This window comes from Phalacrocorax aristotelis, chromosome 1 (assembly GCF_949628215.1).
Source record: "Phalacrocorax aristotelis chromosome 1, bGulAri2.1, whole genome shotgun sequence".
Classification (NCBI taxonomy): domain Eukaryota; kingdom Metazoa; phylum Chordata; class Aves; order Suliformes; family Phalacrocoracidae; genus Phalacrocorax; species Phalacrocorax aristotelis.
Window position 1 is genome coordinate 131,047,389 of NC_134276.1, and position 27,090 is coordinate 131,074,478.

The 27,090-nt window shown below is 49.6% G+C and overlaps 2 protein-coding genes across 4 annotated transcripts in view; both read left to right on the forward strand.

Annotated features, from left to right (window-relative positions):
* The window catches only part of SIDT1 (SID1 transmembrane family member 1), a 46,566-nt gene extending 28,456 nt beyond the window's left edge, over positions 1–18,110 (forward strand). The window contains exons 1-16 of one of the 3 annotated variants that reach the window (XM_075107557.1): positions 1,504–1,537; positions 1,777–1,848; positions 3,478–3,626; positions 4,742–4,815; positions 5,377–5,443; positions 6,138–6,211; positions 6,794–6,917; positions 7,918–8,035; positions 9,048–9,184; positions 10,806–10,914; positions 12,181–12,257; positions 13,386–13,432; positions 14,278–14,383; positions 14,702–14,812; positions 15,563–15,676; positions 16,625–18,110. In XM_075107557.1, the coding sequence (XP_074963658.1) occupies positions 3,585–3,626; positions 4,742–4,815; positions 5,377–5,443; positions 6,138–6,211; positions 6,794–6,917; positions 7,918–8,035; positions 9,048–9,184; positions 10,806–10,914; positions 12,181–12,257; positions 13,386–13,432; positions 14,278–14,383; positions 14,702–14,812; positions 15,563–15,676; positions 16,625–16,687 (1,263 nt within the window). In that variant the 5' untranslated portion in view covers positions 1,504–1,537; positions 1,777–1,848; positions 3,478–3,584 and the 3' untranslated portion in view covers positions 16,688–18,110. Of the gene's footprint in view, positions 1–1,503; positions 1,538–1,776; positions 1,849–3,477; positions 3,627–4,741; positions 4,816–5,376; positions 5,444–6,137; positions 6,212–6,793; positions 6,918–7,917; positions 8,036–9,047; positions 9,185–10,805; positions 10,915–11,332; positions 11,476–12,180; positions 12,258–13,385; positions 13,433–14,277; positions 14,384–14,701; positions 14,813–15,562; positions 15,677–16,624 lie in introns of those variants that run through there. The other 2 variants (XM_075107539.1, XM_075107548.1) reach the window with 2 other exon arrangements.
* The window catches only part of ATP6V1A (ATPase H+ transporting V1 subunit A), a 126,798-nt gene that overhangs the window by 7,912 nt on the left and 91,796 nt on the right, over positions 1–27,090 (forward strand). The gene's annotated exons all lie outside the window — the stretch shown is intronic.

The following is a 27,090-nucleotide window of genomic DNA, read 5'->3' on the forward strand; positions in this document are numbered from 1 at the left end:
GCATCTGTTAGAGACAGAGCAGAGTGCCATTTCTCCCTGGCCTTCCTGCTTTGTCCAGATTTAAATCTTCCCTTGGTTATTTTGGAGAGAAGGTTGACAAGTCACTTGAAAGCATAAAGCCTGGTCTAAAATAGGGAAGGAGTATCCCTGTGGGACAGGACTGATGGGAGAAGGAAGTGTGCATGTGCCTTGGTGCCATGAACATGGGCATGTGCTTCTCTCACCCTCTTCCCAATCATCTGGATTTCCAAATGGCTTTAAAATAACAGGGAAAACTGCTATGAGAGAGGGAGGGTTGCACAGCCGGTGAAGAGTAGAAGGCAGATCCTGCTTCTGCAGCAACCTACAAAAACATCCTACAAATCCTAGCTCAGGGCTGAAGGAGTGTCATGTGGGGGGCTGTGGTGTGCCAGAGCCTTGCCTCTGGTGCTCAGTCCGTGCCGTGTTGGGCATCCTTTTCAGATGCTCTTCCAAGCTGTTCATTGCCCTGTCAGAGGGATGGGGCAGGAGGGTAGAGAAGCTGAAATGGAGACCAAGTCTTACCCCACAGCCCAACAGGCACAGTGAATGTGTCAAAGGAAAGCAGAAATTTGGACTTAAAACATCAAATATCATTGCTGTGTGGGTGCTCCCATGCCTAGGAATTGGGCTCAGGCAGGGAAAAGTTTTGGGGCTGTTTATGTATGTGGCTAATGGAAATGGTGTAAAAACCTACAGAAGGTGTTACAGAGGTGCCCAGAATTGTTAGCTGGAAAGAGCAGTCTGCCTGTGCCTGTCAGTTTGGGAAAAATCAGGTGCTGGGAAGCTGGAGGTGCAGCTTAGGAAGCCAGGCCATTGCCAGACTGCAGTAAGGTTGCTTGGCTTTAAATACGATCCCATGTCCTGTGTCCCTTTGCTGCTGACAGGCCATGTGATGTTGTTATGAGGGTGAAGCTTTACAAGCAGATGGACCCGTCTCACTGTTTGCTTCCACCTGAAGATGTGGTCCTGTTCCTCCTGCTCTTGCTCCCTCCCTTTTGGGGAGATGGGTGTTTGACCCCTCTGTGAGGGGGTTCAGCTGGCTGTGTTTCCTGATGTGTTGCCAGTTCAGCAGCTGAGCCCAACCACAAAAGGATCAAACAGGTACCAGGCAAAAAGAGAGAATGTGAAGCCAGGTGGGGGAAAGTCCCACTGCAACCTGACTGGGGGGTGCAGCCCTCCTTGCTTCAGATGTATGTATGGGTGGGAGGCAGGGACTTCCCAGCCTTCAAAGGCTCACCCCTCTTCTTACCAGCACAAGATCGTGACCACTTTTTTGCATGGAGCACGTCTGCTTTCTCCTTGCATCGTTAAAACTATGTAGCAGCTATCTATGACCTTTCCAGGGATAACTGGAGGTAGCGATATTTTACTAGATCAATGTGTGAGGAGGGGAAGGAGGAGAATTAGAAATTCGAAGGGGTGCTCTGAATGTCGTGAGACTTGCTCGGGAATTTGCCAAATCTCGCAGCCCTGTAACGTGATCCCTACTCGGTGCTGGAGGGAGGCTTGTGCTTTTGTGAGTTGAACTGGCAGCCTGCGTAGGGGAGGCTGAAGGGAATAGCTTTGCTTCACATTGCAAAGCAAGGGTTTCCCTTTTGCACAGTATGCTCTGGAGGGAGACTGCCATCTGTTTGGAGAAATGCTGCTTTTCCCAAGCCCCTCCAGCTCTTCAAGCTGTTTGCATTCACCTCGGGGCTGTGTTTCGAAGCGCTGACATGAAACTAACTGTCCCTTTTGGGTCTGTTTCCTTTACAGGATCTGGGATTGTGACGTCTTCACACCCCATTGCAGCCAGCACCCCTGAGGGAAGCAGCTATGGTGCTATTGGTACGGTATCTTCCAGAACTGGGGTAGGGGAAGGCATTTTAAAGTGCTTTAGAGCTAGAAGGGAATAAAGCTGCAAGCTGCTTCCAGAGTAGCTTGCAACTACTTGGAAAAAAAACCTGCAGCTTGGGAGGTTTAGGTTACACTTCAGGGCAAAACGTCTACATCAAAAAGGTGGCAAATCTCTGGAAGAAGTGTCTGGAGAGCTCTGTCATTGGAAATGTTTGTCTCAGCTAGACAAAGCCACAGTCACCTGATAAGCATTGGTGACAACGGCTGCTCCAGGTGGGAGGTTGATTAGGGACTGGCAAAGGTCCCTTCCAGCCAAGCTTCTTAGAAGTCTGTTGTTATTTCATCAAGCCTGCCTTTAGACCAAAGCACGCCTTTCACTGGAAGGCTGAAGTGTTGTGTGCCTCAAGGCAAGACAGAATCAGAGCTTTTTGCAGTCCAGAGGTTTCATTAGGGGAGAAACAATGTCTTGTTGTCAACAGATGAACCATGCACTGGCAGCAGAGGATGAAAAAAAACCTCCCAAGGGTCCTGCTAATCTGAGATGATGGGAAATGCCTGCCTTTGGCAGAGTATTTCTTAGACTCCTTACAACAGTTCTCCCTTCTGTAGAAGGATCAGTATTGAATAGTTCAGTGCTGTTGACTTCTGGGCATAATCCTTGAATTTAACAGCTTGGGGATCCAGGTTGCAGGGGGAGGTGGTGCAGGTCCAGGGCAGCATGAGGCAGCTGCTCAAATGGGAAAGGAGAGCAGCTCTGTGTAATTTTTGGTCCCAGCTCAGGATGCATCTGCTCACTGTGGTGTAAAGACAGCCCTGACACTCTGGATGCCACCCAGTTGTTGGACTGTGTAGGTGTGATACCTCTGTGTGCCTGACAAAGAAACACAGAACTGATATTTTATGAGGTTTGGGAAAAATTCAGGAGGGTTTAAGTCCTGGAATAGGGTTGAGGCCTTCAGCATCACCCTACTCCCACTCTCCAGTTCCCAAGGAAATGCTTTAAAAGCACTTGGGAAGTGAGGCAGAAGCTTGTGTTCTGCTCATGCCGGTATGGGCAGTGGGTTGGCTGGGAGTTTGTCCAGCCTGTGGGAAGTGCAGGCAGGTCCTGCTGACTTGCAGGTGACTGATACTGTGCATGCAATGGGAGCAAAGCTGATGCTCTGCCTGCTTTGAAAAATTGACTTTCTTCCTCTTTGTGTTTTGTTCTACAGTATTTTTAGAAAAGCTTGTATATATAAAGCTTATATAAAATCTGGAGATTAACTAGGTCAGCCTGTTTGACCCCTGAACAGTCTGCTGCTTTCACTAGAGCTTTTTGGCTTGTCTTAGACTTGCAGATTTTGGAGTCCAGGCTAGTAAAGGGTAGAAGATGCTAGAGGTGAAAAGTAATAGAATAAAAGCAGGGGAAAAAACCAAAATGCTGCAGAGCAGGGAATTGCTCTTAGCTGATACCTGAGACCTTTAGGAAGGTTTGTGATCATAGAAAAACTTGTTCCCTGAGATGGCCATATCAACTTGTCCCAGCAGATTGCAGATTTTCTCCGGGCAGCTTTCTTGTTGCTCTGCATAGAGGGATTTAGCCTTTACCTTGCCTGTTTCCTTCTCCCTGCTCTGCTCCAGATGAGTCCAGCTCCAGTGGTGGACGTCAGTTGTCTTCCCCTGAGCGTGGGCTGCCCGCTGGTTCTGACACGGACAGCTCTGTGGAGGAGGAGAGCGACTTCGACACCATGCCAGAAATTGAAAGCGATAAGAATGTCATCCGCACTAAGGTACGGCTGGTGTTGCAGCTGTGGCTGTGATGCTGGGCCATGGACAAAACTGGGCGGGGTACAGCACTAGTTACTTGCCAGGGTTTTTAAGTTTCTGCTTCCGTTTTAATCTAACAAAGCTGAATGTGCTGCTTAGTGCTTTTTCAGAGTCTAGAAAGTTTTCCTGCTGTGCTAAGTGTGCTGCTGAAGTAAGTGTTTTTAATATGGAAAATCAGAATGTATTGGGGACTTTTGAGAAAGGATGAAGAAGCCCAGAGTGTCCCACAAAGCCCGAAGAGGTGGGACAGCATAGGGAGAAAATAATGTGCAATCATAGAATCGTTAAGGTTGGAAAAGACCCTTAAGATCATCGAGTCCAACCACTAACGTATCACTGCCAAGTCCACCACTAAACCATATCCTCAAGCACCACGTCCACCCTTCTTTTAAATACCTCCAGGGACGGAGACTCCACCACCTCCCTGGGCAGCCTGTTCCAATGCCTGACAACCATTTCGGTGAAGAAGTTTTTCCTAATATCCAACCTAAACTTTCCCTGGCACAGCTTGAGGCCATTTCCTCTTGTCCTATTACTTGTTACTAGGAGAAGAGACTGACCCCTGCCTCGCTACAACCTCCTTTCAGGTAGTTGTAGAGAGCAATAAGGTCTCTCCTCAGCCTCCTCCACGGTAAACAACCCCAGCTCCCTCAGCCACTCCTCGTAAGACTTGTTCTCTAGACCCTTCACCAACTTTGTTGCCCTTCTCTGGACACGCTTCAGCACCTCGATGTCCTTTTTGTAGTGAGGGGCCCAAAACTGAACACAGTACTCGAGGTAGTTATCTGGTACAAGTAGTGTGACTGCAGTGGATGTACAGAAGGGCTTTAAGCTAGCAGCTCTCAGGCTGCCTCCTTGTGTCACCATGCACTGCTCTATGTGGTCAGAACCATTCCTGGAGGTCAGAGGGTTTTGCAGAACTCATTCCCCACAGAATGAGCTTGCTATGTGGAAACAATGGTCCAAATAGCACCAAGCTGCATATTGTCCAAATATGTCAAGATATTCTGCTGGCTCCTGTAGTCCTCATTAGTTCTTTTCTGTTTTCTCTGTCTTTCCCCACCCGCTAATGTTTTAGGTGTTCCTCTATCTGTCAGACTTGTCCAGGAAGGACCGAAGGATTGTCAGCAAAAAATACAAAATCTATTTCTGGTAAGGAGAAGACAAACTGGTAAGGCCCAAGCTCTGGCCCCAGTCTCTGGTTGTGGAGTCTGTCCACATGTGCTTCTTCTGAACCACACTTTAGATCTGAGGACATTCTTTGAGCCATACTGTTACACATTCTGACCCTGTTCTAACCAGTAACTGCAGATCCCATGTACCTTAAATAAGGGTATTTGTGGACCAGTGCACACGTGATCCTGGCAATGGATTCTGGTTTGCATAATTCATTGCTTTAAAGTGTGGTAACAACTGGTGTACTGGAACATACTGGGGAAGGGGAGAAATTGGCACTCAAACACATGAGCTTGTGGACCCCATCCTGGCTTTTCTTGTGCCCTTAGCATTTGCCTCCTGTTTACAATTAGCACGTTTGTTCTTTTGCTGCAGGAGAGGATAACCAGAGGTACAAAGCTCCAGCTGGGAGAGCAGGATCTGTGCCATTAGGCACCAAGGTGTACACGTTCCCCCACAAGCACTGTGGGGCTCTGTCCTGGGTGTGCACAAATTGTTCTGGTGTGTGTAACTGCTGCTACTGTCTCCTCTCTGCAGGAACATCATCACTATTGCAGTGTTTTATGCCCTGCCGGTCATCCAGCTCGTCATCACTTACCAGACGGTGCGTTGTGCTCTGTGTGGCAGTCCCCTGTGCTTGGGTACTCTTGCATTTAACCTTGCTCTGTGATTGCATGGTGTAAGGATGATAGTTGCAGTGAAACTGGGATCACCCAGAATCCTGCTCTGTCTGAGGTAAACTTACCTTAGCTGCTCCCTCAGCTGCTCCCTCTGCACCATGTGTTGAGTGTTGCTACTGGCTTGGCTTGCTGAGCTTGCAGTTCTGCTGGTTTTACTTGGGGAGCAGGAGTGCAGCTGTTTTCCTGCTCACCTGATGTCTCATTTGGGGCCTGTTTTATTTCAGAGGCAGGAGGAATCTGCTGTTATCTTTCAAAGACAACTGAAAGCAAGTAGGGTTTGCTGTGATATGAGTGATTTCTCCTCCCTTCGCCCTGCCCTTGCTATCCTGCTGTTATACAGATATCTGCAAGCAGATCTATTAGTGGTGGGTTTGAGAGCACATTATATGTTTCCTCTGAAGACTGCTGTCAGGTTTATGGCCTGTGGCAACATCTCGCGCTACTCCCCTGCCATCTGCCCCAAAAGGCTACACTTGTAGTTGTCAGTACTCCCCCTGTGCCAGTGCTAGAGCTAGTCTGTGTCCCAGTACAGCTTGTGTAGATGCAGCATTGCATGAAGCAAACCCCCCAGAACAGGGAGGATTTGCTAACATTGTCTCCCACCTCCTCTCTCTCCAGGTAGTAAACGTGACCGGCAATCAGGACATCTGCTACTACAACTTTCTGTGTGCTCATCCCTTTGGGGTGCTGAGGTGAGTGAGCCCTGCAGTCACTGCATTATTCTTGTGCCTCCTGAGTGTTTGTGCTGTGCCCAGGTTAGGATTTTATATTTGCCAGGCTCATAGCAACTGTGTTGATAAGACCACTGAGAGTTTAGGACTCTGAGCTTTCTGTTTTGCTCAGCAGTGGCTTTCTGTTGCAGCGGGACACATGCAGCCAGGAACACAGGGCACCTGGGTTCCCCTAGTAAACCTATGGCACAGCAATGAGGTGCTCACGTGCTTGTTTGGACACTTCCACTTGTATCCAAGGAGCAGCAGCCCTTGCAAAGAAGTTCAGATCAGTCCTTTCAGTGTGGCATTTCTCTGAACTGATGTGGGAGTGCAAAGGAAGCTCAGATTTGGGAATCTCACAGGGGAAGTGTTAAATACACTGGGGCAGGTGAACTACTCAACCTAAAATTGTCATCCAGGGTGTAAAACTGGCAGGTGTTTGGTAGTTGCTGAGGTGGAGGATTGTGGTCGGGGAGCAAAATGGGTTCAGCTTATCATGGCCCAGGGTTCAGATTCCTGCTGCTGTGCTGCCTTTGTCTTAAACCTTCTTTTTCCCTGCAGTGCCTTCAACAACATCCTCAGCAACGTGGGCCACATGCTGCTGGGCCTTCTCTTCCTCCTCATTGTGTTGCGCAGGGACATTCTGCACCGTCGGGCCATGGAAATGAAAGATGTCTATACCCTGGTAGGAAGCATGGGGCAGAGTGGAGAGAAGAAAGACAGGGAGAAGTTGGAAATCAGAGTGGGTTTCCATTTGCCTTTCTTGCAGGAGGATTGAATCCTCCTCTTTCTTCATCCCCTGAGGAAGGGTCTAGGTGGGACACTTACGTTCTTGCACACCCCAGTGTTACTTGCAGTGTGTCCATACTGCTGTGGTGACCCAGCCTGGGCTTGCAAAGACAAGGAGATGAGTAAAGGAATGCCTTCCATGCTCTGGCTTTTCCTCCAATGCCCACTGTGGAGTGTCCTGACATCCTTTTGTATATACTGAGGTTTGATTTGTCTTGGCCCTCTTATTAGCAAGAGGGCATAGAGCTGCCTACGATAACCCAGAGGAATTTCGCTGCCTCTAGCTCTGAAGCAGAGCTGTTCGTAGCCAGAGCTGCTGCAGTCTCTTCAGTATCTTCTGGGAGAGGATGGTGAAATCTGCAGCCCTGTGGGCATTGGCGCTGCTGGAGATGAAAACAGAGCTGTTTATGCAGCAAGTAAAGGCCTTAGCAGTTTTAAGGGTTTGCTGCTTATGGTTTTCAGATGAGATCTCAGCTGGATTGTGATGGAGATGCCTTCTCACCTGGGCTGATGGGCTCTGCTCCTCGGGTGTTTTTAACCCCCTACTGACCACAAGTGCAATGCCTCTATTCTGGGTCCCCAGTGCTCCCTCAATTTTGGGCAGGATGTAGCATGGTACAAGGTACAGGACAGAGATTTTTAATCTCAAGGTATCAGTACTAAGGCACTGAGGTCTTCAGACCGGAAGTTTCTGTGTCATTAGCTTGGGTTTGCTGCCTGTGGATTTACCTGGCTATGCAGTGTGGCTAAATGGAGAGCCTATGGTTGCACTCTGTGCTGCACTGGTGAGTGAAGGTCAAGCGTAGGGATTAGGAAAGATGAAGCAATGGAGTGTGGAAGCTCAGTTGTCATCAGGACAGTGAGGGTACTTACTATACAGCTCTGCTCTCTTCCAGGACTATGGGATCCCAAAGCATTTTGGTCTCTTTTATGCTATGGGCATCGCTCTGATGATGGAAGGGGTGCTCAGTGCCTGTTATCACGTCTGCCCTAATTACTCCAATTTCCAGTTTGGTAAGCTGAGTTTCCTTCCATCTTTTGAGCTGGAGGTAGGATTTGCCATGCTTTGTCTCCTGCTGAGTTGCTGGCATTTCCCATCCCTCTACCCTTGCAAACCTTGCTGGAGTCTGCCTGTTCCAAGGCTCAGTCAGGAGGCAGTGAGGCTTTGGATGCAGGGGAGTAACACATTTCAGCTTCCTCTCCAGACCTTGGGACTCTGGTAGCGAACTGCTGGCAAGATCTCCCTTTGCTTTGGCAGGTCAGTGTTTGACCTGAGTGGCAGGGTGCTCAAGCCTAGGAAGCCTCTGTCTGCTACCTCAGTGGAAACTTTCCCCTATGGGCTCCTTTGCCTTCCTGGGGAAGAGAAGACTCAGGCAGGATCTTGCCTATGTGTGTAAATACCTGGTAAGAGGGAATGAAGATGTGAGCTAGGCTCTTCTCATCAGTGGTGCCCAGTGACAGAACAAAAGGCAATGGGCACAAATTAAAACACAAGAAACACCATCTGAACCCAGGAAAACACTCTTTTTTTTTTTTTTTTTTCCCCTCCCTTTTTCTTTTTTTTTCCCCTTTTTTTCTTCCCCCCCACCCCTTTGAGGGTGGTCAAAGACTGAATTGGTTGCCCAGAGAGGTTGCGAAGTCCTCTGTGGAGATAGTCAAAGCCTGACTGAGCACAGTCCTGGACAACTCTCTCATAGCTTACCCTGCCTGAGCAGGGGGTGTTGGACCAGACAACCTCCAGAGGTCCTTTCTAACCTCAACCATTCTGTGATTCCCTGTTTCTGTGCTGCACTATGGGCACTTATTTTCTGAGGCCCTTTAGTTTTTGTTGTCCCAGACCACAGTAGATGTGCTGCAGGATGGTGAAGCACAAAGTCTGGTACAAATGTAGTCCATCATCAGGGACTTGTGCCTGCCAGCCTTGGGTTTGGCCCTGGTGCTGCACTTCTTTATATGCACTTGGAGCAGCTTTTTCAGGCTACAGGCTGTACCTGTGTTCACCATTTCTGTTGTGCTCCCTTCATAGACACCTCCTTCATGTACATGATCGCAGGACTGTGCATGCTTAAGCTCTACCAGACCCGCCACCCAGACATCAATGCCAGCGCCTACTCTGCCTATGCCTCGTTTGCTGTGGTCATCTCTCTGGCTGTCCTTGGAGTGGTAAAGCTCCCTCTTACTTACCTGCTTCTCTGGGAAGGAGATGGTGTGGCTGGGAACAGAGCTTATGTGGGCAAATGACTGGGGAGAACAGCAGGGTGTGTTAAGAAAACTTTGTGTTGCTGGGTACAGCTTCTGCAGTTGGCCTTGCCATCTTTGGAGGGGGGCTCCTTGGCAAGTTTCTGGAGTACCTGCCTGTAGAAGGGCACTGGAGCAGAAGGGATCACAAGAGGGTTGCTCTTGTGCACCAGAAGTCACTGACAGGTCAGGCTGGTACAGGGGTTTGCCCATTTGCTCATAACATTGCAGGTATTGAGCTGGGCTTGCCTGAATCCCCAACCAGGGCTTTACCTTGGAGGTAAATATCTGAAGGGTGGGTGTCAAGAGGATGGGGCTGCACTCTTTTCAGTGGTGCCCAGCAACAGGACAAGGGGCAATGGGCACAAGCTGGAACACAGGAAGTTCCACCTGAATATGAGGAAAAACTTCTTTCCTGTGAGGGTGACAGAGCAGTGGAACAGGCTGCCCAGAGAGGCTGTGGAGTCTCCTTCTCTGGAGACATTCAAAACCCGTCTCAATGTGTTCCTGCACCCCCTGCTTTAGGTGTACCTGCTCAAGCATGGGGGTTGGACGAGGTGATTTCCAGAGGTCCCTTCCAGCCCCTACCATTCTGTGGTTCTGTCTTTGCTTCTTTTATTTTTTGGAGGACTCTCTCATTTGGCAGTAGACAGGCAGAGTTCATTAAATTCTTTCTCTGACCTAGCAGCTAGATCCCTGTGGGCTGTCAGCCCCCCACTACCACACATAAAGCAGAACACCAGTTGATTGTACGAAGGTCTTTGTGTAGGAGACTGTCTGTGGGATAAGGCAAGCAGGAACAGCTGGCGAACTTGGGCCTTTCCAAGAACCTCTTGATAGCTGTGGTAGATCTGCACACCCAGGTTCAAGTTTATTATGGAATCCTGTTTCTTTTCTTGTGGGATGCTTTGAAGCTGTAGTTTCCCCACACAGGAAATGTTCTGGTAAGTGCTGTGCCTCAGGGGAAGTGAGTGCGTGGTCACAGCCTGATGGCAGACCAGAGTTTCTGGACTCCTTAATGTATAGCTGAAAAATTAAAGTTTTAACATAGCATTAATCTTCATTTGTAGGTCACTTCCAGTCATGAAATAAAGTGAAAGCTTACAATAGGTGCAACTGCCTGCAGAGCAGCTTTGTCCTTTTTGGTCTACTACGGTGTGTTTGTCAGAGTAACAGCTGGTTCCTTGAATGCCTTTTTAAAAATCCAGCTCCTGGCTGGAGAGCTGCTGCCCACCTCAGCGGGGAGAGCTTGTCTAGCCTGGGAGTGCCTGCATTTCTGCTCCCTGGGCCAGCTGCGGTCCTTCCAAGCTGTCATCCGTGTCTGAATGGGCATTCAGAAAGAATGGTCTCCTCCCCAGAAGTGCTGAGCTCCTCTTGCTTCTCTGGACTTTGTTTGGATTTCTAGATCTAGTTTTGAGTTGGAAGATTTGGGGGTTTCTCTTCCACATTCGGTGAGGTTGTTTAATACCCTGTGGTAACATAGGATAGAAAAGGATCAGCCTGCTGGTAACAGGTCTCAGTTTGCTTTTAATATGTCTGCTTCCAGGTGTTTGGAAAAAATGACATGTGGTTTTGGGTCATTTTCTCAATGATCCATATTTTGGCCTCGCTGGCTCTCAGCACCCAGATCTACTACGTGGGCCGCTTCAAGATCGGTAAGTGCTGTGACTGAACCCTCTTGCTATAGTGTGTGCAGGTGCCTCCTGTCCTCACCTCTGTGAGTTGTCCACGTAGCATATCTGCGAGCATGGTCCTCTGGCCTGCGCATGTGTTCTGGGTTATCCTGTCCTCTCATCCATCTGATGCTGTTCTTGGCCTCTGAAGTCCTTGTGCTGCTGTTTCCCACACCCCTGGGAGTCAGCATGACCTGTCTGCTCTGTGGCAGCCCAAGAACTGGGGTCTGAGGGAGCCTGCCCTTCAGCTACAGCTCTCCCTAGTGCTGTGCTCAGAGCGGTGAGCTACAGAAAACCCCATCATGGGGTGAGGGGGGGAGAGGGTCTGGTGGGGAACCTGGCTCTTGTGCTCTGCTTACAAACATATTTCTCCTTCCTCTTCTGCTCCTGTCTGCCTCAGATGGCCCCGACTCAGGTAACTGTCAGCAGCTCTCATTTTGTTTCTCCGTTGAGCAGCAGCATAGCAGCTAGGGATGCATCGATGCGTGTGGGGAGGCAGGCTCGTGTGCCACCTGGGGTCAGCTATTGAGAAGTGAAGTCAGCAGCACTGCCAGTCCTGTTCCTTGGCAGAAGGCGGGTGATATAGCACAGGAGAACTCTGACCTTGGTGCAGGAGCCTTTTCAAGCTCCACGTCTGTGGCTGAAGAGGGGCATGCATGTTCATGCATGTTTGGCCACCCCCACTGCCACTGATGGCTCTCCAGTGAAGCTTCTGCAATGATTTTGAGAACAGGAGTGTTTGGAGTGTGCTCTGCCCCTCTGGGACCCTCTAAAGACTGCAGGATGAGTTTCTGCTGTTTCCCTGCTCTGGCAGCTTGTTTCATGGAAAGTGCTTTTCCCCCTTCCTGCACACACCTCTCTCCTCCCTAGATGTGGTTGCAAAGCCAGCCTGTTTACATGTACAGACAGGGCCTGTTTGACTTCTGGGCAGTGCCAGTGGCAAGGGTGGGGTTTTTTGAGTTCTTTGTTTTGCCTTTTTTGGGGGGACAGTGTGTGTATATGTGGGTTTTGTTTTATTTTCTTTTTTAACCTGTCATTCTGGCCAAATGCTATCCACATCCTGTAGTGGCTGCCCTTTTGCTCAGCACAGACTATTCTCAAAGGGCAAGAAATGAACCTGTGGACACCCTAACCCTCCGCAGGCTGAGCGCTCTGTTGTCAGCCAGTGGGTGTCCACATCTTTTCCCTGTAGGCATTTTGGATCTCACTCTTCTGGCTGTTCTGGCTTTTTATCCTCTTCTTTGGCAGACTTGGGGATATTTCGACGGGCATCGATGGTACTGTACACGGATTGTATCAAGCAGTGCAGTCGACCAATGTACATGGTAGGTGATTTCTCATCTCAGCACCCTCCCTCAGCAATTGCTCGCTCTCTAGGCAACGTGTGGGGGGAGCTGTGGCTATGTGAAAAAGTGGTGATCCCTGCTTCCCTTCTTCCCCCACCCCACAAATGTTCCAGTAAGTGTAGGTCTCCCTGGAGCAGTTTACCCCCTACTCTCAGGCCTCCCCTGAGCTCAGGCTTGGTGAATAAAACATCAGAGCAAAGGTGAGACAAGCATGATAGGATTTGTCTTTGCTCTTGCTCCCTGGGGGCATCTGTTCAAAGGAATAGGTATGAGGTTTTTGTGCTGCACAGCCTCTCCGGGGAAGGTAGTGACTATTTTGGCTCTGTGGCTTAAGCAGCAGCTATTGCTATTTCCACAGCACCTCAGGGCAGACAGCAAAAAAGTAAGAAATGGTAGCTGTTGTGTGTCCCACTGATAACTTTCTTCTTGACACAGAGTGCTAATTATGGCTTGAAGCCAAATGAAGTTTTTATCCATGAGCATCCTTTTCAATTTATTCTCCCATCTCTGAGTAAGTGTCAGACTGAGTTTTGCAAGCAAACTCTGTGCACTCAGGCATAAAGAAAGCCTGGCCAGCCTCACATAGCTACATCATGAAAGCAGCTGTAAGCATAAATGCACATGCCCCACAGATGTAACCCTTCTGCCTGCTGTAGCTACAGTGCTTCCCTAGCTAAGGCTTTGTGGATACGTGTGGGGTGCCATCCAAACCTTCCCCTGCTGCCTCTTCCAAGCACGTCCGTTCTCTCTGCAATATTTTTTTCTGTAAAATGGTGGGGAGGGAAGGAATCTAACTAGAAGAACAGTGGAAGGAGTCAAAGGATTTGCAGAACCTCCTGAGGTTAATCCTTAAGTCCTGGGCTTGTCCTTTTTTTTTTTTTTTAGATGTTTAGTCTCTTTCTTGCAACACTTATATCAGATTTGTGAGGGCTAGAGCATTTTCCATCTGGCAAAAGCTTCTGCAGAGCAAACTTCAGAGCCAGGTGCATGTGTGTTTGCAGGAGCCAGAATCCAATTTCTCACGTAATGATATCCTGAATTTCTGAGGCAAAGGCTTTTTTTTGCATTTCCTCTGCTTTCATATGATCATCAGTGTCTTCTCTTCAGGACAGGATGGTGCTGCTCATTGTTGGAAACCTGGTCAACTGGTCCTTGTAAGTAGTGGAGTGTGGGTGTCTTGCATACTTGTGCACGTGGGCAGCAGCATTCAGTGTGGACACACAGGTGGTCTGAAGTGATGGGGAAATGCAGCAGTGTCTGTGCGATAGTCCTGTGTTGGGGCCTTTCTGACACATTTTGGCAAGGAGCTGGATCCGATGAGCACTAAATGGTAGGCAGATCCCTAGGATGCAGTGCAGCACTACAGAGCTATGTGAGGCATCCGTAAGCGTTTCAGCTGGTGCTCTAGTGGCTTGCGTCTGGGCAAGCTCGTGTAGGTTTGGCCTGGTATTGTGGTGCTGTGTTGTGTGGTACACGTGCTTCCCACATAGCTGGGGCGGTCTCTGCTGCAGCCAAGGTGCAGGAGACTTGACAGGTGCTTGTTAGTCACAGGGCCTGGCTCAGCAGTAACTACATGGATGGAAGGATCGGCTCTTGGATAAGACCTAAAATCATTGCCCCAGGCTCTTGCTTTTCACTAAAGCTGCTCGTCAGGGACATGCCTTCTGCTAAATGTACAGATCTGGGGCCAACTCTGACTGGGTGAGGTGCATTTGGTCACATGCTGGAAACAACCTGGGGCCCTTGCCTGCCCTCTGGGGTCTCTGGTTGCTCTCAGCAGCTGACCATGGCCGAGTTAGCTCTGCTTTGCTTCTCAGCAGGGAGCAGAGGGAAACCATGCATTTTCTCCAGGGAATTAGGAGGCTGTGGCAGTGTTGCTGCGTCCTGTGATCTGGGGCGAGCAGCAGGTGGTAGTCGGTTTGGGGGTGTACCCTGTCCCCAGTGAAAGAGGCTGTTGGATCTAAGCTCTAAGCTTAGGGACTTCTTCCTTCTCTCTCAGTGCTGTCTTTGGGCTGGTGTATCGGCCCAGAGACTTCGCCTCCTACATGCTGGGGATCTTTATCTGTAACCTGTTGCTGTACCTGGCTTTCTACATCATCATGAAGGTAAAGGAGACAGCTATGGCTGTCCCTGGGGTGTCTGTCTCCAAAGGGGAAGGGATGGGTGCCTCTTTTTGGCTGCAGTCCGGGTTCCTGTGGTGCTGCAGAGGGATGTGGAGGGGCATTGTGGGGCTCAGGGTGGGACAAGGTGTTGGTGTTGGGGAGGGATGCTGTGTAGCCATCTCAGGGGCTGCTAGGCTGCGTCCCTGGTGTGGGCAGTCCTTCGTGGATGCAGATGGTCCAGGCTGGTGTGTCAGCTCTATGCATGGCTCCAGTCCCTGGGAGAACTTGGGGCATGTTGTGAGGCTATGTCCCTGTCTGCAGCTCCGCAGCTCTGAGAAGCTCCTGCCTATCCCCCTGTTCTGCATTGTGGCCACGGCAGTGGTGTGGGCGGCCGCCCTCTACTTCTTCTTCCAGACCCTCAGCAGCTGGGAGGTAAAGTTCTCTTTCATTGTCCTTCTGTCCATTTCCATCTCTTGTCATCTTTCCTTCCTGTTGTTCATGTTACACAGAAAAAATACTCTGAGGAAGAGTCTTGGGCTGCTTTATAGAGAGCTGAAAGGGTTTAATTCCTTCAGCAGACTGGGAAGGGAGCATGGGAAGCTGTGTTAAGCCAAAAATGACTGTATGCATGCAGCTGTGGAGAGACTATGACCCAGGTGACCCAGAGATGACTGGTCCTCACCAGGGGACAGAGGAGGAGCTAGGGATCTGAAAGCAGACCTGGACAAATCCTACCAGTGCTGGATGGAAGACTTCTCCCTGGAGCAGATAGCCAATGGGGAATAACCTGTCTGGGGTTCTGGGGGCTCTCCATGGCCTTGGGAGGCTCTTAAATCCTGACTGGATGCCTTCTAACAAGATACCATGTCCAACTCTATGGAAGCGAGCGGCTTGCTGCAGGGTGGTCTGGTGGAGGCTGTGCACTTGTGCTATGCAGGACTTCAGATGTGGAGACCAGAGGGGTCCCCCCAGCCATGGGTTGTGGCCCCAGATCCATCTCCAGGTCAAAGTATGACACTGCATTCCTGCCTTGCTCTCACCACACGTCCAGCCAGTGCAGCACTTTTTCCTGGCTCCTGCTTGGAGATTTAAGACAGGGCTTATTTCCAGAGGGTCCAACGTGGCTGGCCAGGGCCCTGTGTGAGTGGATATCAGGTCCTGACACCCTGCCTGCTCCCCTAGGAGACTCCAGCAGAATCCCGGGAAAAGAACCGGCCGTGCATCCTGCTGGGCTTCTTCGATGACCATGATGTCTGGCATTTCCTCTCCGCAGCTGCCTTATTCTTCTCCTTTCTGGTGAGTCCTGCTGAAGGTCTCACTCTGCTGTATGGCCTCACCTTTTCCTCTTTCTTCTTGTCCCTCTTTATATGCATGGAGCTGTGGCTGCCCCAGGACCCCACAGAAATGTCCCAATTCCTCTGCTTGGCTCTGCCTCCAGATATCCTTCACAGTGGGATGCTCCTTATCAGTGGGATCAGGCTTCCTCCTTCAGCTTGTTGCTCCCTGTGCCTCCTAGCCTTAATATTCCCTTTGGGGCTGTGGGCCACACAGCTGTTGTGGGGAAGGCTCTGCTGGTGTGACCAACCCTCTCATGGGTTTGTGAGGACGTCCAGAAAGGGACCCTGCTCTCTTGGACACCAGTAGGGCCACTGGTGTGGAGCTTAGCTCACTCCTGGGCTTTCCCTCACTTCCATAGTTGACTCCTGTGCTCCTCTGCTTGGTACCTCTCTTCAGGCCTGATGGTCTGTTTGGTGGCAAAGGTGGAGGTGTCCCCTGCGATGGGGTCACAGCTTAGTGTTTTGGGGAAGTGGAGAGGGAGACCTTAACCCTAGCTCTGCAAGGTGCAAACTGTTTGCAGAAACTGTCTGGCCCTGTGCAATGTCTGAGCTGTGGTCAAGCAATTCATACCCTGTTACCTCCTGCATGGCTCTTCAGAGGCTTGTGATGAGGGACAAGCTCACAAGCAGTGTCTCCATCTTGTTCGGGGCAGGATTACCTGCTCAGGTCCTTGCAGTGTTGTAGGCAGAACTACCTGTCAGCTGTGCTGCCAGTGACTTGCTGGGAGCGTTACAGAAACAAAGTTAATTTGGCACATCTACATGGGTTGCTGTTGTGACTCCTGTATGTGCTGGAGACGGGGCCCAGGTGGAGTCCCCCTGTGACGAGATGCCATTGGGAGCTAGTCATTCTCCCCAGCTGTGGGCGGGCCAGCTACCTGAAGCTGCCTCGTGCTTTCCTCCTCAGGTCCTGCTGACCCTGGATGATGACCTGGATGCAGTGCGCAGGGACAAGATCCCAGTGTTCTGAGTCCCCAGGGGATGGGGGCGCAGGGACATCCCAAACCGCTCAGCCAAAGGCACTGGGCTACCAGCATCTGTGGGGAATGAGCCTGCTTCTGTGGCCGACAACCCCATGGGAGTAGGGGAGCCAGATCCCACAGCAAGCCTGAAGGGGTGCTGCGGTAACTGAGGCAGGACCAGGAGGGAAGACAACCTTTGCTCCTTTCCTGCTGCACCCCCTGGAGCTGGCACGACCTGGCGGCTGAGGCCAGTGCACAGCTCTCTGGCTAGTAGGTGCAGCAGGTGCTGGAGCCAGTGAAGAGGGAGGAAACAGGAGGTATGTTTGAAAGCGTTGCTTCCCTTTCTCCCTGCTGATATACTCTGCTTCCTCTCTGGTGAGCAGACGTGAGAAGTGCAAGGCAGCTCCTCCTGCATCGGCAGCAAGTGCCTGTATCCTGTGGGCTGCTGCCCTCAGAGTCCCTTTGGCAGCATGGGGAGAGCGTTTGGTTCCTGACCTGCAGCAACCGAGCGAGCAGAGGACTCCAAGCTGAGGGGGCAGCAGGGGACTGGTTTCTTTTTTTGTTTGAGAGGCTCCTTCTGCAGCTGGTGGGGAGCCACGGTAACAAGAGAAACAAGTCCAAGGGACTGCAGTGTTGGAGGGAGATGGTGGACTAGAGCTGCCCACAAGTGCTCTGCCAGAAGCAGAACCTTGCTCTTGTGACCTCACTTGTCTCTGGCAGCTCCTACAGAGGTGCCAGTCGGTGTGATGGTCTCCACAGCACCAGAAGTGCTGTCCTCAAGCAACCCTAAGAGAGATGGTGTGGTGAAGCCGCAGCCTTGTGTGCTGGGTAGCTCCTTGGCAGCTCCTTGACTCCTGCTGCACAGCCTTGCTAAAGGGGCAGGGTGGAACAAGGAGGCTGTCCAGCAGCCTCAGACTCTTTCCACCCACAAGCTTGCTTTGGGCACACTTGGCAAAGCAGGTTCCCTTATGGGCTGGGAGTGTGGAGGAGGTTTTGGGGCAGTTGGGGTTGAGCTCTTTAGCTAAAGATCTGGACCAAACTTCTTTCCCCTCCAACTGAAATAACTTTTTAAACAGCTTCTGCATTCTTCCTCAATTCTCAGTTATTTAAAAAACAAGAATGTGTGAATTATTTCAGCCTTGCATCTAAAATCTGACCTGTTTTGCTAATTTTGAGTTAAAAAGTATTATTTGAGGCCTGCTGTCCTTATTCTTGTCACTGTCCAAGCGTTTTTCCTTTGGTGTGTGTGCATGTACCCAGTGTAACAAACACCCCATTTCACTTGTGCTTACCAAAGCAGAAAACGGTGGTAATTTTCTGCTCTGAGAAGTCTGTATCTCCTAGGAAGGTTTTGCACTAGCTGGTTTTAATTTTTTTTTTCTAAGCTTGAGTTTGTCAAGATGGTCAATAAAATGAATGTTCTTGGCTGCCTGCTGTGCAGGTTGATCTGAATTCTTCTTCCTCCAGCTCTCAGCAGCAGCAAAGAGAGCACTTGGGGCAGAACGGTGCCCAGTGGTGTCACGTAGCTGCTGTCATCCTTAGGAGCCTCACAGTTTCCTGGTACAGATGACCTGCTTGTTCTCTTAACCAAACTGCAGACATTCTTGTTTGTCACTGTAGCCCCTTCGGCAGAGTGAAGAGAGGGCTGGAGGAGGAATGACACAGAAGCTGCCAGCCCCTATCTTCCCTAGCAGAGCTGGACTCCTGTGGAGATGTGGCCACGTTTCAGGCAGGGTATGCCAGAACCTGCAGAAGGTGGCGGTGGTCCCTGTGAGCTATGTTTTGTGACAGTCCTTTGGGCTTGGCTTGCCGACTTACCATGCAGATGGAGTTGTGAATGTTCAATGATGGGTTAGGTTTCTCAGGTTTGTTGTGAAATATTAGCTTCTCTTTCTTAACAGCGTCAGCATGGGCTACAGGGAAGGAGATGGCACTTGCTTTTGTCTGAGTAGCATCATCAGAGGAGTAGCAGGCTGAGGATACTCCAAATTTTCCATTCAGCCACCCTGTAGCCTTGGCATATGTTCTTGGTCCATCTAAAATGGCAGAATCCAGTATTAGCTGTAGCTTGCCTGCAGCTTTCTTTTTCTTCCCATAAGGAAAGACTGCCAGGAAGCCTGAGGTGCAAAAAAACCACCAAACACAAATCCTTACTGCTGAGTGCAGTAAGACTAAGCCGCCCCTGTCAGTTAGTCCCGGCGGTGCTGTGGTGCTCTGTCATGCCCAGCATGGTTATAAACATGCTGTGCAGGTGAAGCCACCTGGGTTTCTGTACCCAGAGGTGCATGAATGTTTGACCAGACAGCTTTTTTGCAACATGTGCTCTGTGCTGGCCTGTCTCCCTCCCTGCAAATGCAAGGGCTGCGGTAGGAGCTCAAGTGTTGCATTTCCAGTTCTCTGACCAGTGAAACCAAAATTTGTTGTAATAGTATCTGGGGTGCGCAGGATGTGCTCTTTTCAGAGCTCTATGGGGAGGGCAGGTGGTAACACGCAATGATAGCACTGCTGCCAGCGCCATCACTCCCTCTCTTCTCTGCCTCTCTAGTTCTGTCCCCAGCAGCAGGAGCAGAGGTCTGAGCACGGCTGCAGGGACAGCAGTAGATCTTTTGGGATGTGATGTGTTTGTGCGCTAGTCACATCATTTACTGCTGAGGTGAGCTAGGGAGCAAGTGGGGCAGTGCTTTGGAGCTGAGACTGGGGGAGGTAGCAAGAGAATGAGGAGAAAAAATTTCGTGATGGTGTCCTGTCGTGGTTTAACCCCAGCTGGCAACTCGGCACCGCACTGCCACTGGCTCAGTGCCCCCCCCAACCCAGAGGGATGGGGGAAGAAAACCAGAGGGGTAAAAGCAAGAAATTCGTGGGTTGAGATAAAGACAGTTTAATAGGTAAAGCAAAAGTGCAAGCAAAGCAAAACAAGGAATTCATTCACTACTTCCCATGGGCAGGCAGGTGTTCAGCCATCTCCAGGAAAGCAGGGTTCCATCACGCATAATGGCTGCTTGGGAAGACAAAATGCTGTAACTCTGAACGTTCCTGCCTTCCTTCTTTTTCCCCCAGCTTTATATGCTGAGCATGATGTCATATGGTATGGAATATCCCTTTGGTCAGTTGGGGTCACCTGTCCTGGCTGTGTCCCCTCCCAGCGTCTGGTGCACCCCCAGCCTGCTCGCTGGTGGGGTGGGGTGAGAAGCAGAAAAGGCCTTGGCTCTGTGCAAGCACAGCTCAGCAGTAGCTAAAACATCCCTGTGTTATCTACACTGTTTTCAGCACAAATCTAAAACATAGCCCCATACTAGCTACTACAGAAAAAACGGACTCTATCCCAGTCAAAACCAGCATAAGTCCTCACCGTGGGCCTTGCATGCACAGTCTTGCTCTAGCCAGTGCCTGGAAATGTTCAGGTCGAGCCCCTTGTGCACTTCCAGGGTGGGGGGCAGCGCTCGCAGGACAGCAGTGCTGCGGTGGGTGGGATAAACCCCTGGGTGCTGGGGGCACATGGGGTTTGAATGCAGCCTGCTAGCACCAGCAGGATGAGCACCAACTCCCATGAAGTGCTAAACCAAAAGAAGCCTCTGCTTGAGGCAAGGTCTGCCTTGCCCCTCTGGGAGCTGGAGGGAGATGCATAAGTCTCTTCTAAGTTGGGAGGCTGTGCTGGGGTGATTAAAGGTGCTTGAAGTAGAGATGCTGCCCTGTTGTTGCCTGAGGCTCAACAGTTAGAGCATCTGCCTCCTGAAGGAACTGCACCAGCCTTTAATCTTTTAACTGCCTGTTTATCTGGTGTCCATGCTGCAATCACTCCATGCAGCTGCAATTACACCATGCAAAGCACTCCAGAGCCCACTGAATGTTTTTATATGAAGCGGGCAAGTCTGGCCAGAGACTCCAGTGCAGTTTTGTGCTAGAATTAGTAAATGCTGCCTCCCTTGGTCTCCTTGAGCCAGATTGATGGGGAGAAGTGGGACACTAGTTCAAAAACCTGTTGACCTCGGCAGACCATCAAAACTGGCGTACAAGCAGGTACTGGGGTGTGGGGAGGGTAGGACTTGGAGGATCCAGTGTGGGATCCTGCTGTTTGTGAGTCTAACCTGAAACCTCCTTTGCTTGCTGCGCTGCCTTCACACCCCCTGCTTAGTGAGGTGCAGGACGGGCCCTTGCCTTGCAGGGCTGCCCTTACCCCGTGTTTAGGTGTGGAGAAAGATGAGCAGCGTTTCCTGTTGTACAGCTATGTTCTGCTCTTGGTGTGCTTTGTGGTGCATGGATGTTGAGGACACAGGACAAGACATTGGGGTAGTAGGAATATCACTTCTGTGCCAGCCTGAAGAAAGGCTTGTGTGCCCCAAAGTTTGTCCAGTTTTGGGGACACATTTTCATAAAAGATATTCCTTCTCCCTGCACCTTCCATAGTCTGTAGTCTCAGACCTTGTTCCAAGCTTGTATTTGTTTCTAACCAGTAAGCTGGTTGTCTTCTCTAAATGGGAATGTGAGAAAAAACGAATGTTGAACGTCAGTCGGAAGGCTTGATGTAGGAGGTAGAAGAGCAACATATGGGCTTGCTGAGCTAAGCAGAGATGAGCACAGTATGTGAATGTCAAGGTGGTAGCAGCAGTGAGGAAGAGAGAGGTTGGAGAAGGGTGGAGAGGAGCACAGCAGCAGAAAAACATGAGAGAATTAAATACAAGAAAGGCACCTCAAGCCTAAGAGATGGGAGGAAGGGTTGTAATTGTCTCCCTGCTGCTTCTGTACCTCCAGCTTGATGCAGCAATTTTTTAAAATTTCCTCTTAGTTCTGCCCTGCCTGCTGGTTTCTGTTTGTACTTTGATTCTCCCACCTAGCAGCTGCAGGGCCCCGCCTGACCAGGTGGCAGCAGGGGTGCCTTGACAGCTCTGGCTGGTGGGGTGTCTGGCTGGGCACCCAGGAAGCTCTGTGTCCCCAGCTGTCCCAGTCAAGCTCGGCTGGGCAGCCCTCTGCACCTGAAATGGGGCTTGTGCCTTTAGTCCCCCTGCCTGGCTCCAGGTGACTGCCCTCAGGGACAGAACAGCACCCTGAGCAGGTGAGGGCCCTGCGTTCCCTGAGTTGCAGGTGCCACTTTGTCATTGTGTCACCTTTTTTTGCTCACTGAGAGATACAGTCAGAGGTGTGCAGGGAGACAAGCGCTGCAGCTGGTGCCAATTGTGTTAGGCAGTGGGGGCCCTTCTGCTGCCCATGGGCCAGTAGCGGGGTCCCTGCATCCTCCGTCACGTGCTCATCCTGCCTATGCTCAGCACAAGCTGCTTTAACTCCTGGAAGGGAAGCAAAAAGTTCACTTTTCTGGTGTGTTTAAGTGGCTCGCTGCAGGGGCTGAGGAGCTGGAAGGCAGCAGGAGCTGGCTGGGCTGGAAGCGGTGGCTGCCAGAGTAGCTGCCTGCGTGCTGTGGAAGCTGTACCTGCCCTGAGCTTTCTGTAGTTGGTCATTAAATACTCAGGCTTGTTTGCTGTTGTTATAAAGCAGAACTAACACTCAGGTCTGTGTAATTTTTGTGTTAGACCTCCTGCAATGCCTCCCCCATTTGTACACCAGCCTAGGCCTCTTAACGTTTTCCCAGGCAAAAGCCAGTGCAAGTGCTGTGGTTGGGTCAAGCGATTTTGGGTGGTGCACGGCCACAAAGCTGCTGCTGCGCTAGTCCCTGCTCTACCTTCCCCTGTAGCAGTGATGTGAGCTGTCTCCTCCCTCTACCGTGCTCTTCTCTTTCCACACCTCCTGGTCACCTGAAGGTGTCTCCCCTCTCCCACAGCTGTGCTGGCTTAAGCCAGAGAGAGGAGGTGGATGCAACCATATAGTCCCTGTTTTCTCAGGAAATGTAGGTAGAGTTGTTGTTCTACAGGTACAACTCAGGGGAGACAGAAATAGCTTTTGTGTAACAATAATAATGATGATGATTTTAAAAAAACAGAACAAACAAACCCCAAACCCTTCACAGTTCAGGGAAGCTATAAGGATCATGTGAGTTGACAGTGTTGCAACTACCACTAGAACCTCTGGGATGGCAGAAGCGCAGCCAAGGCAGGAGGAGCATGCTGCGCTTCAAAATGTGAAAGCACAGTTGTAGGAGAAACATGAACTTGTCCACAGCTAAATGTAGATTTTGTGCCTACTGAAACAGTGGCACCTACACAGAGCAAAAGGGTCTTTGGCAGGGGAGGCGGCGGGAGTTAGCGATGGCAGCACCAGGGAGATATTGGGTTTATCCCGTACACTAACAGGGTGTATCTGAGACTGAGGTACACTGACTGTGGGTATGTCGCAGCTCTACCTTAAGATGGGGGAAAAAACACTTTGAGGCAGTTTCACTTGTGCTTTTGTATGTGGTTTCCCTCATGTACACATGTGCGTGGCTGTACCCAGCATCTGAATGAGCCCCGCAGGCCTCGGGGCCCCCGGCCGTGGCTTTCAGCCAGGAAGAGGGCTGAGAAGAGGGACTTCGCTGCCCCAGGGGCACTGCTGGGGCCTCACAGAGACTGCGCCAGCAGCCCTGCCCCCTCTCCCGCAGGTAAGCGCTGCACCTGTTGTAGCTGGGAGCGGCAAGGGCATTGGCCCATCCTTGAAGCTATTAGGATGCCTTGTGTCCTGTTTCCCCTCCCCTCTACTACGACAGGAAAGCACAGGTTGCTACAACAGCAAATGCCACCTTTATGCATTGTGCTGTCAACATGCTGACCCCAACATTGGGGCTCTTGCTCTTGGGCAGTGCCCGGTAGCGTTAACAAGCCCTGCCTGCTGGCTCTCAGGCTGGAGCTGCCCTCTCACGGCAGGGGGAGCGGGCTGAGGGTAGGTTACTGTGACTGCTCAGAGACCGTTCTTAGTCAGGCACACGCCTTTCCCAATGTTCTGCTGAACCCCAGCCATCTCTGAACACAACTCCTCGTTAAACTATAGATACTGGCTGTCGCTGAAGTAACAAAATAGAAACTCATTTTAATTTTAAAAAAAAAATCTTCTATGGAGGCATCTTCATTGTCCACAAGAATTTTGAGGTTTACAAGCAAGGCATCCTGGAGCCCCCAAAGGCATTGTTTCACAGCAATTGTCAGCTCCTCCTGCATTACACAGCCTCTCACAGAGCCTTTCCTAACCTCGCAGCGTCTCTGTACCCGTCTCGCCCAAACCACATCCTTTATCTTCAAACTGCGCCAAAAGAACTGTCTTAGTGTACTTCACGACCAACACGGCGCTGTGTGATGAGAAGCATTTTACGAGGCTGAAGTTGTATCTTAACAGTGATCGATGTCACCGGGGCAGGGACAGCATCTGCCATGCACTATTTAGCTCTGTCATTATCAATATATGTTTCTTCTGGATTATGTAGTTTTATATATTCCAATAAAGTGGTGCATAACTCTGGTATATGCAGAGAATATACATCACTGGAGAACAGCAATTGTAAATTCCCCACCTCAAAACAAAGCGTTTGTTTTGTACTTATCTTGAAGAGTGGCTTTCCACAGGGAAAGAAGCTGTACCAAAAAGAATGCGGTATTCAAAGAGTGCTTTTCTTTTTTTTTTTAATAAAATACTATCATGTTCATATCTATACAAATAATTATTACAACTATTAAACAAAGTGTTACATTTAACAATAGAAATCTCAGAACGCTGAACAAGATCATGGTTTGGGATATTTACACCTGAATGCAACACATTTGTAAAAAGATGTCAAAATAAACAGAACAAGATCTTATTTACAATTGGAAGATGATGTTCCTGTTCATTCATTATAGATTTCTACTGCAGAGTTCCTTTTTTCCATTACAAAATAGTAGGGACTTTCCACTGGGGCTGTATCCAAGTAATTTACAGCTGTATAAAACAGAAGCATGGCAGAAAACTCAGGACTGAATATAAATAATTTACATTGTGGAGGGCAACAGCATCTTTGATTAATCTCCTGTGGCAAAATTCATATTTGCTTCCCTTCTCGCGGTGACCTGGCAGGAACAGGGGTACAACCCACTGCGAGCTTGGTTGTTTCACATTTGTGATTGCCAAAACAGCAGCATATTGCAAACTTGGAACTGACTTGTAAAAACACTCTTGGTGAGGCAGAAAGAAATGCCTTTTTTTTTTTTAAAAAAAATTATCTCAAAAACTGCTATCAGCAATTAATAAATGGCTTCTGTGTAACTAGCAGGGCTTGTTCGCAGTGAGGAGACAGTTTTGGATCATCATGACCAAAATCTTTCACCGGTTCACACAATAACTTGCTCCCAGTGAAACTAGTGGGATTAAAGGGTTGGTGCTCAGAGATTTTAGGTTCATGCTAGGGATGGCCGTGGCAGCAGGAGGTGGAAACCACAGTCACAGAGAGTTGTGCCTGCGCTGGCGCTCCTGTCCGTGCCGCTGCTGCCCATGCTGGATCAGTGGCAGTGGGAGAAGGGAAGAGCAGTAGCAGGTAACACAGCTCATGTGATGATAAAGAATTGAGCTCCTTATATCACTGTGTCAGAAAACACCACAAATTTTATTGATTTGGTATAAATAGATTCAGTGCGACTCTGTCTTTCCCATCAAAGTGAGGTCATTATTAATGCGATGTGTATGAAACTTATTTGGGGACCAGCAGAAGATCACAGCTCTTGGCACAGCTGACTATGCTTAGTCATCCAGAAGCAGAGAACAGCAGGAGTTTGTGACCAAGCCCTTGAGCCAGGGCAAAATTCATATTTGCTTCCCTTCTCGCAAGCACCTCTGCATAAAGGCGAAGCGACAACGGGGGATCACAAATAATGAAATGACCCCTTTTTTCCAGAAATGCCCTCTGCAGTTGCCCTGCCACGATTTGCTTCCTTCAACAGCACTACAGTCACCAACCACATCAGCGCAGCTTTAAAGTGCAGTAGGAAATCTGTGCAAAATTCAGGAGGCTCTGTACTAGCACAGCGTTTTGGTTTGGTTTGTTCCCCACCCCCCCCGAGAAGTGCTCTTCCACCCGGGCAGCAGCATAGTGACTGGAGCAGGGGCAGAAGCTAGCAAACACAATCCAGTAAGGCTCAGCCGCCAGCCCAAATCAGTTCTCATTTTCCTTAGCTGCTCTTAAATGAGGTCCTTTCTCTCAATGAAAAGGTATATAATGTTACTACATTACTATTTTATTGCCTGCTTTCAACTTAGTCTGACTCGGCTCTTATTCTCCTAGGCTGTTTAAGGGATTAAACAAGGACTATGCTGGCACACCTGCAATCCAGCCCGGTACCAATTGCTATTGTTTGTTGAAGCCATTTAGGCCAAGCTGAAAGCCACAGATACACAACGCTTGTCAGCTGTGGCAGTCCCACCCTAGAGGCAGTGCTGAACCTTTCCCTCCTGTTGCTGATTTTGCTAAATTAGGCAGCACTCAGGTTTTTTTTCTTTTCTTCAAAACCAAAACGACCCCCACTTAGCATAAGTAACCTTCATGAAGGTTTTATGGAAGAGAAAATGCCATTCTCGAACTAATGAATTGCAATTCAAACCACAAACCTTTTCCAAATGTATTTGGAAAAACAAAGGAAATGTTAATTCCTGGGTAAGTCTTAGGAGAACAAGATAACAAATTGTTGGTGTCATAGTTGTTTGCAGAAGAAAATGTATTTTCTTGTCAAATTGTTATGGTAACAATGATTGTTTGATCTGCAAAATTAACAGATGCTCCTTTTTCAACCTTCCCCACCTCGAAAGCATATATCAAGGTAAGGTGAGCCTGCCTTAAAGTCTTATCAACCTGATACCTGAACATAACAGCTTCAATGGTTGGGGAAAGGAAAAATAGAAGAAAAAAGAATAGTTTCCACTCCTGAGAGCGGAGCCCAAAGCCCTGGGACAGGGCCAGCAGTTGGAAGAGCTGAAACACCAACCTGTCAGTGGCACAGACTGACCTACAAAACGTTAAACGCAAGAGCTGAGCCGTGGCCTGGTCCATGCAGACCTGCAGGGGTGGTTAGTTTACAGGGAAGAGGAAAACTAAACCAACATCAAAATTAAAAGCTAACAAAAATTACTTAACATCTAATTTCCTGTCTTTTGATGTGAAATATCCAGTCCAGCCACTGTTCTTCCTAACAGCACATGTGCACAAATGTGTGAGAAGCCGAAATCTGTGGCAAACCCACAAGTTGCTCTTAATCCAGGGGACCTGGCCAGATTCAGCATCCAAAAACCATCTTGCACAGTCAATTAGACCAAAAGACTCCAGAGTAGAGCCAATTCTTTAATTAAATCGATCTAAAAGCCAGTTAGCACTGAAAATAACAGAATTTGGACAAATGCGGTTATAATGAAGCTCTTGCAGATAGGTCTGCCTAACCTCCTTTTCACAGCAGTCACCCCGATCCCACACCAATGCCACACAGCATCACTGAGGGCATGTAAAAAGACTCATACTGGTATGTGGTTGAACTTC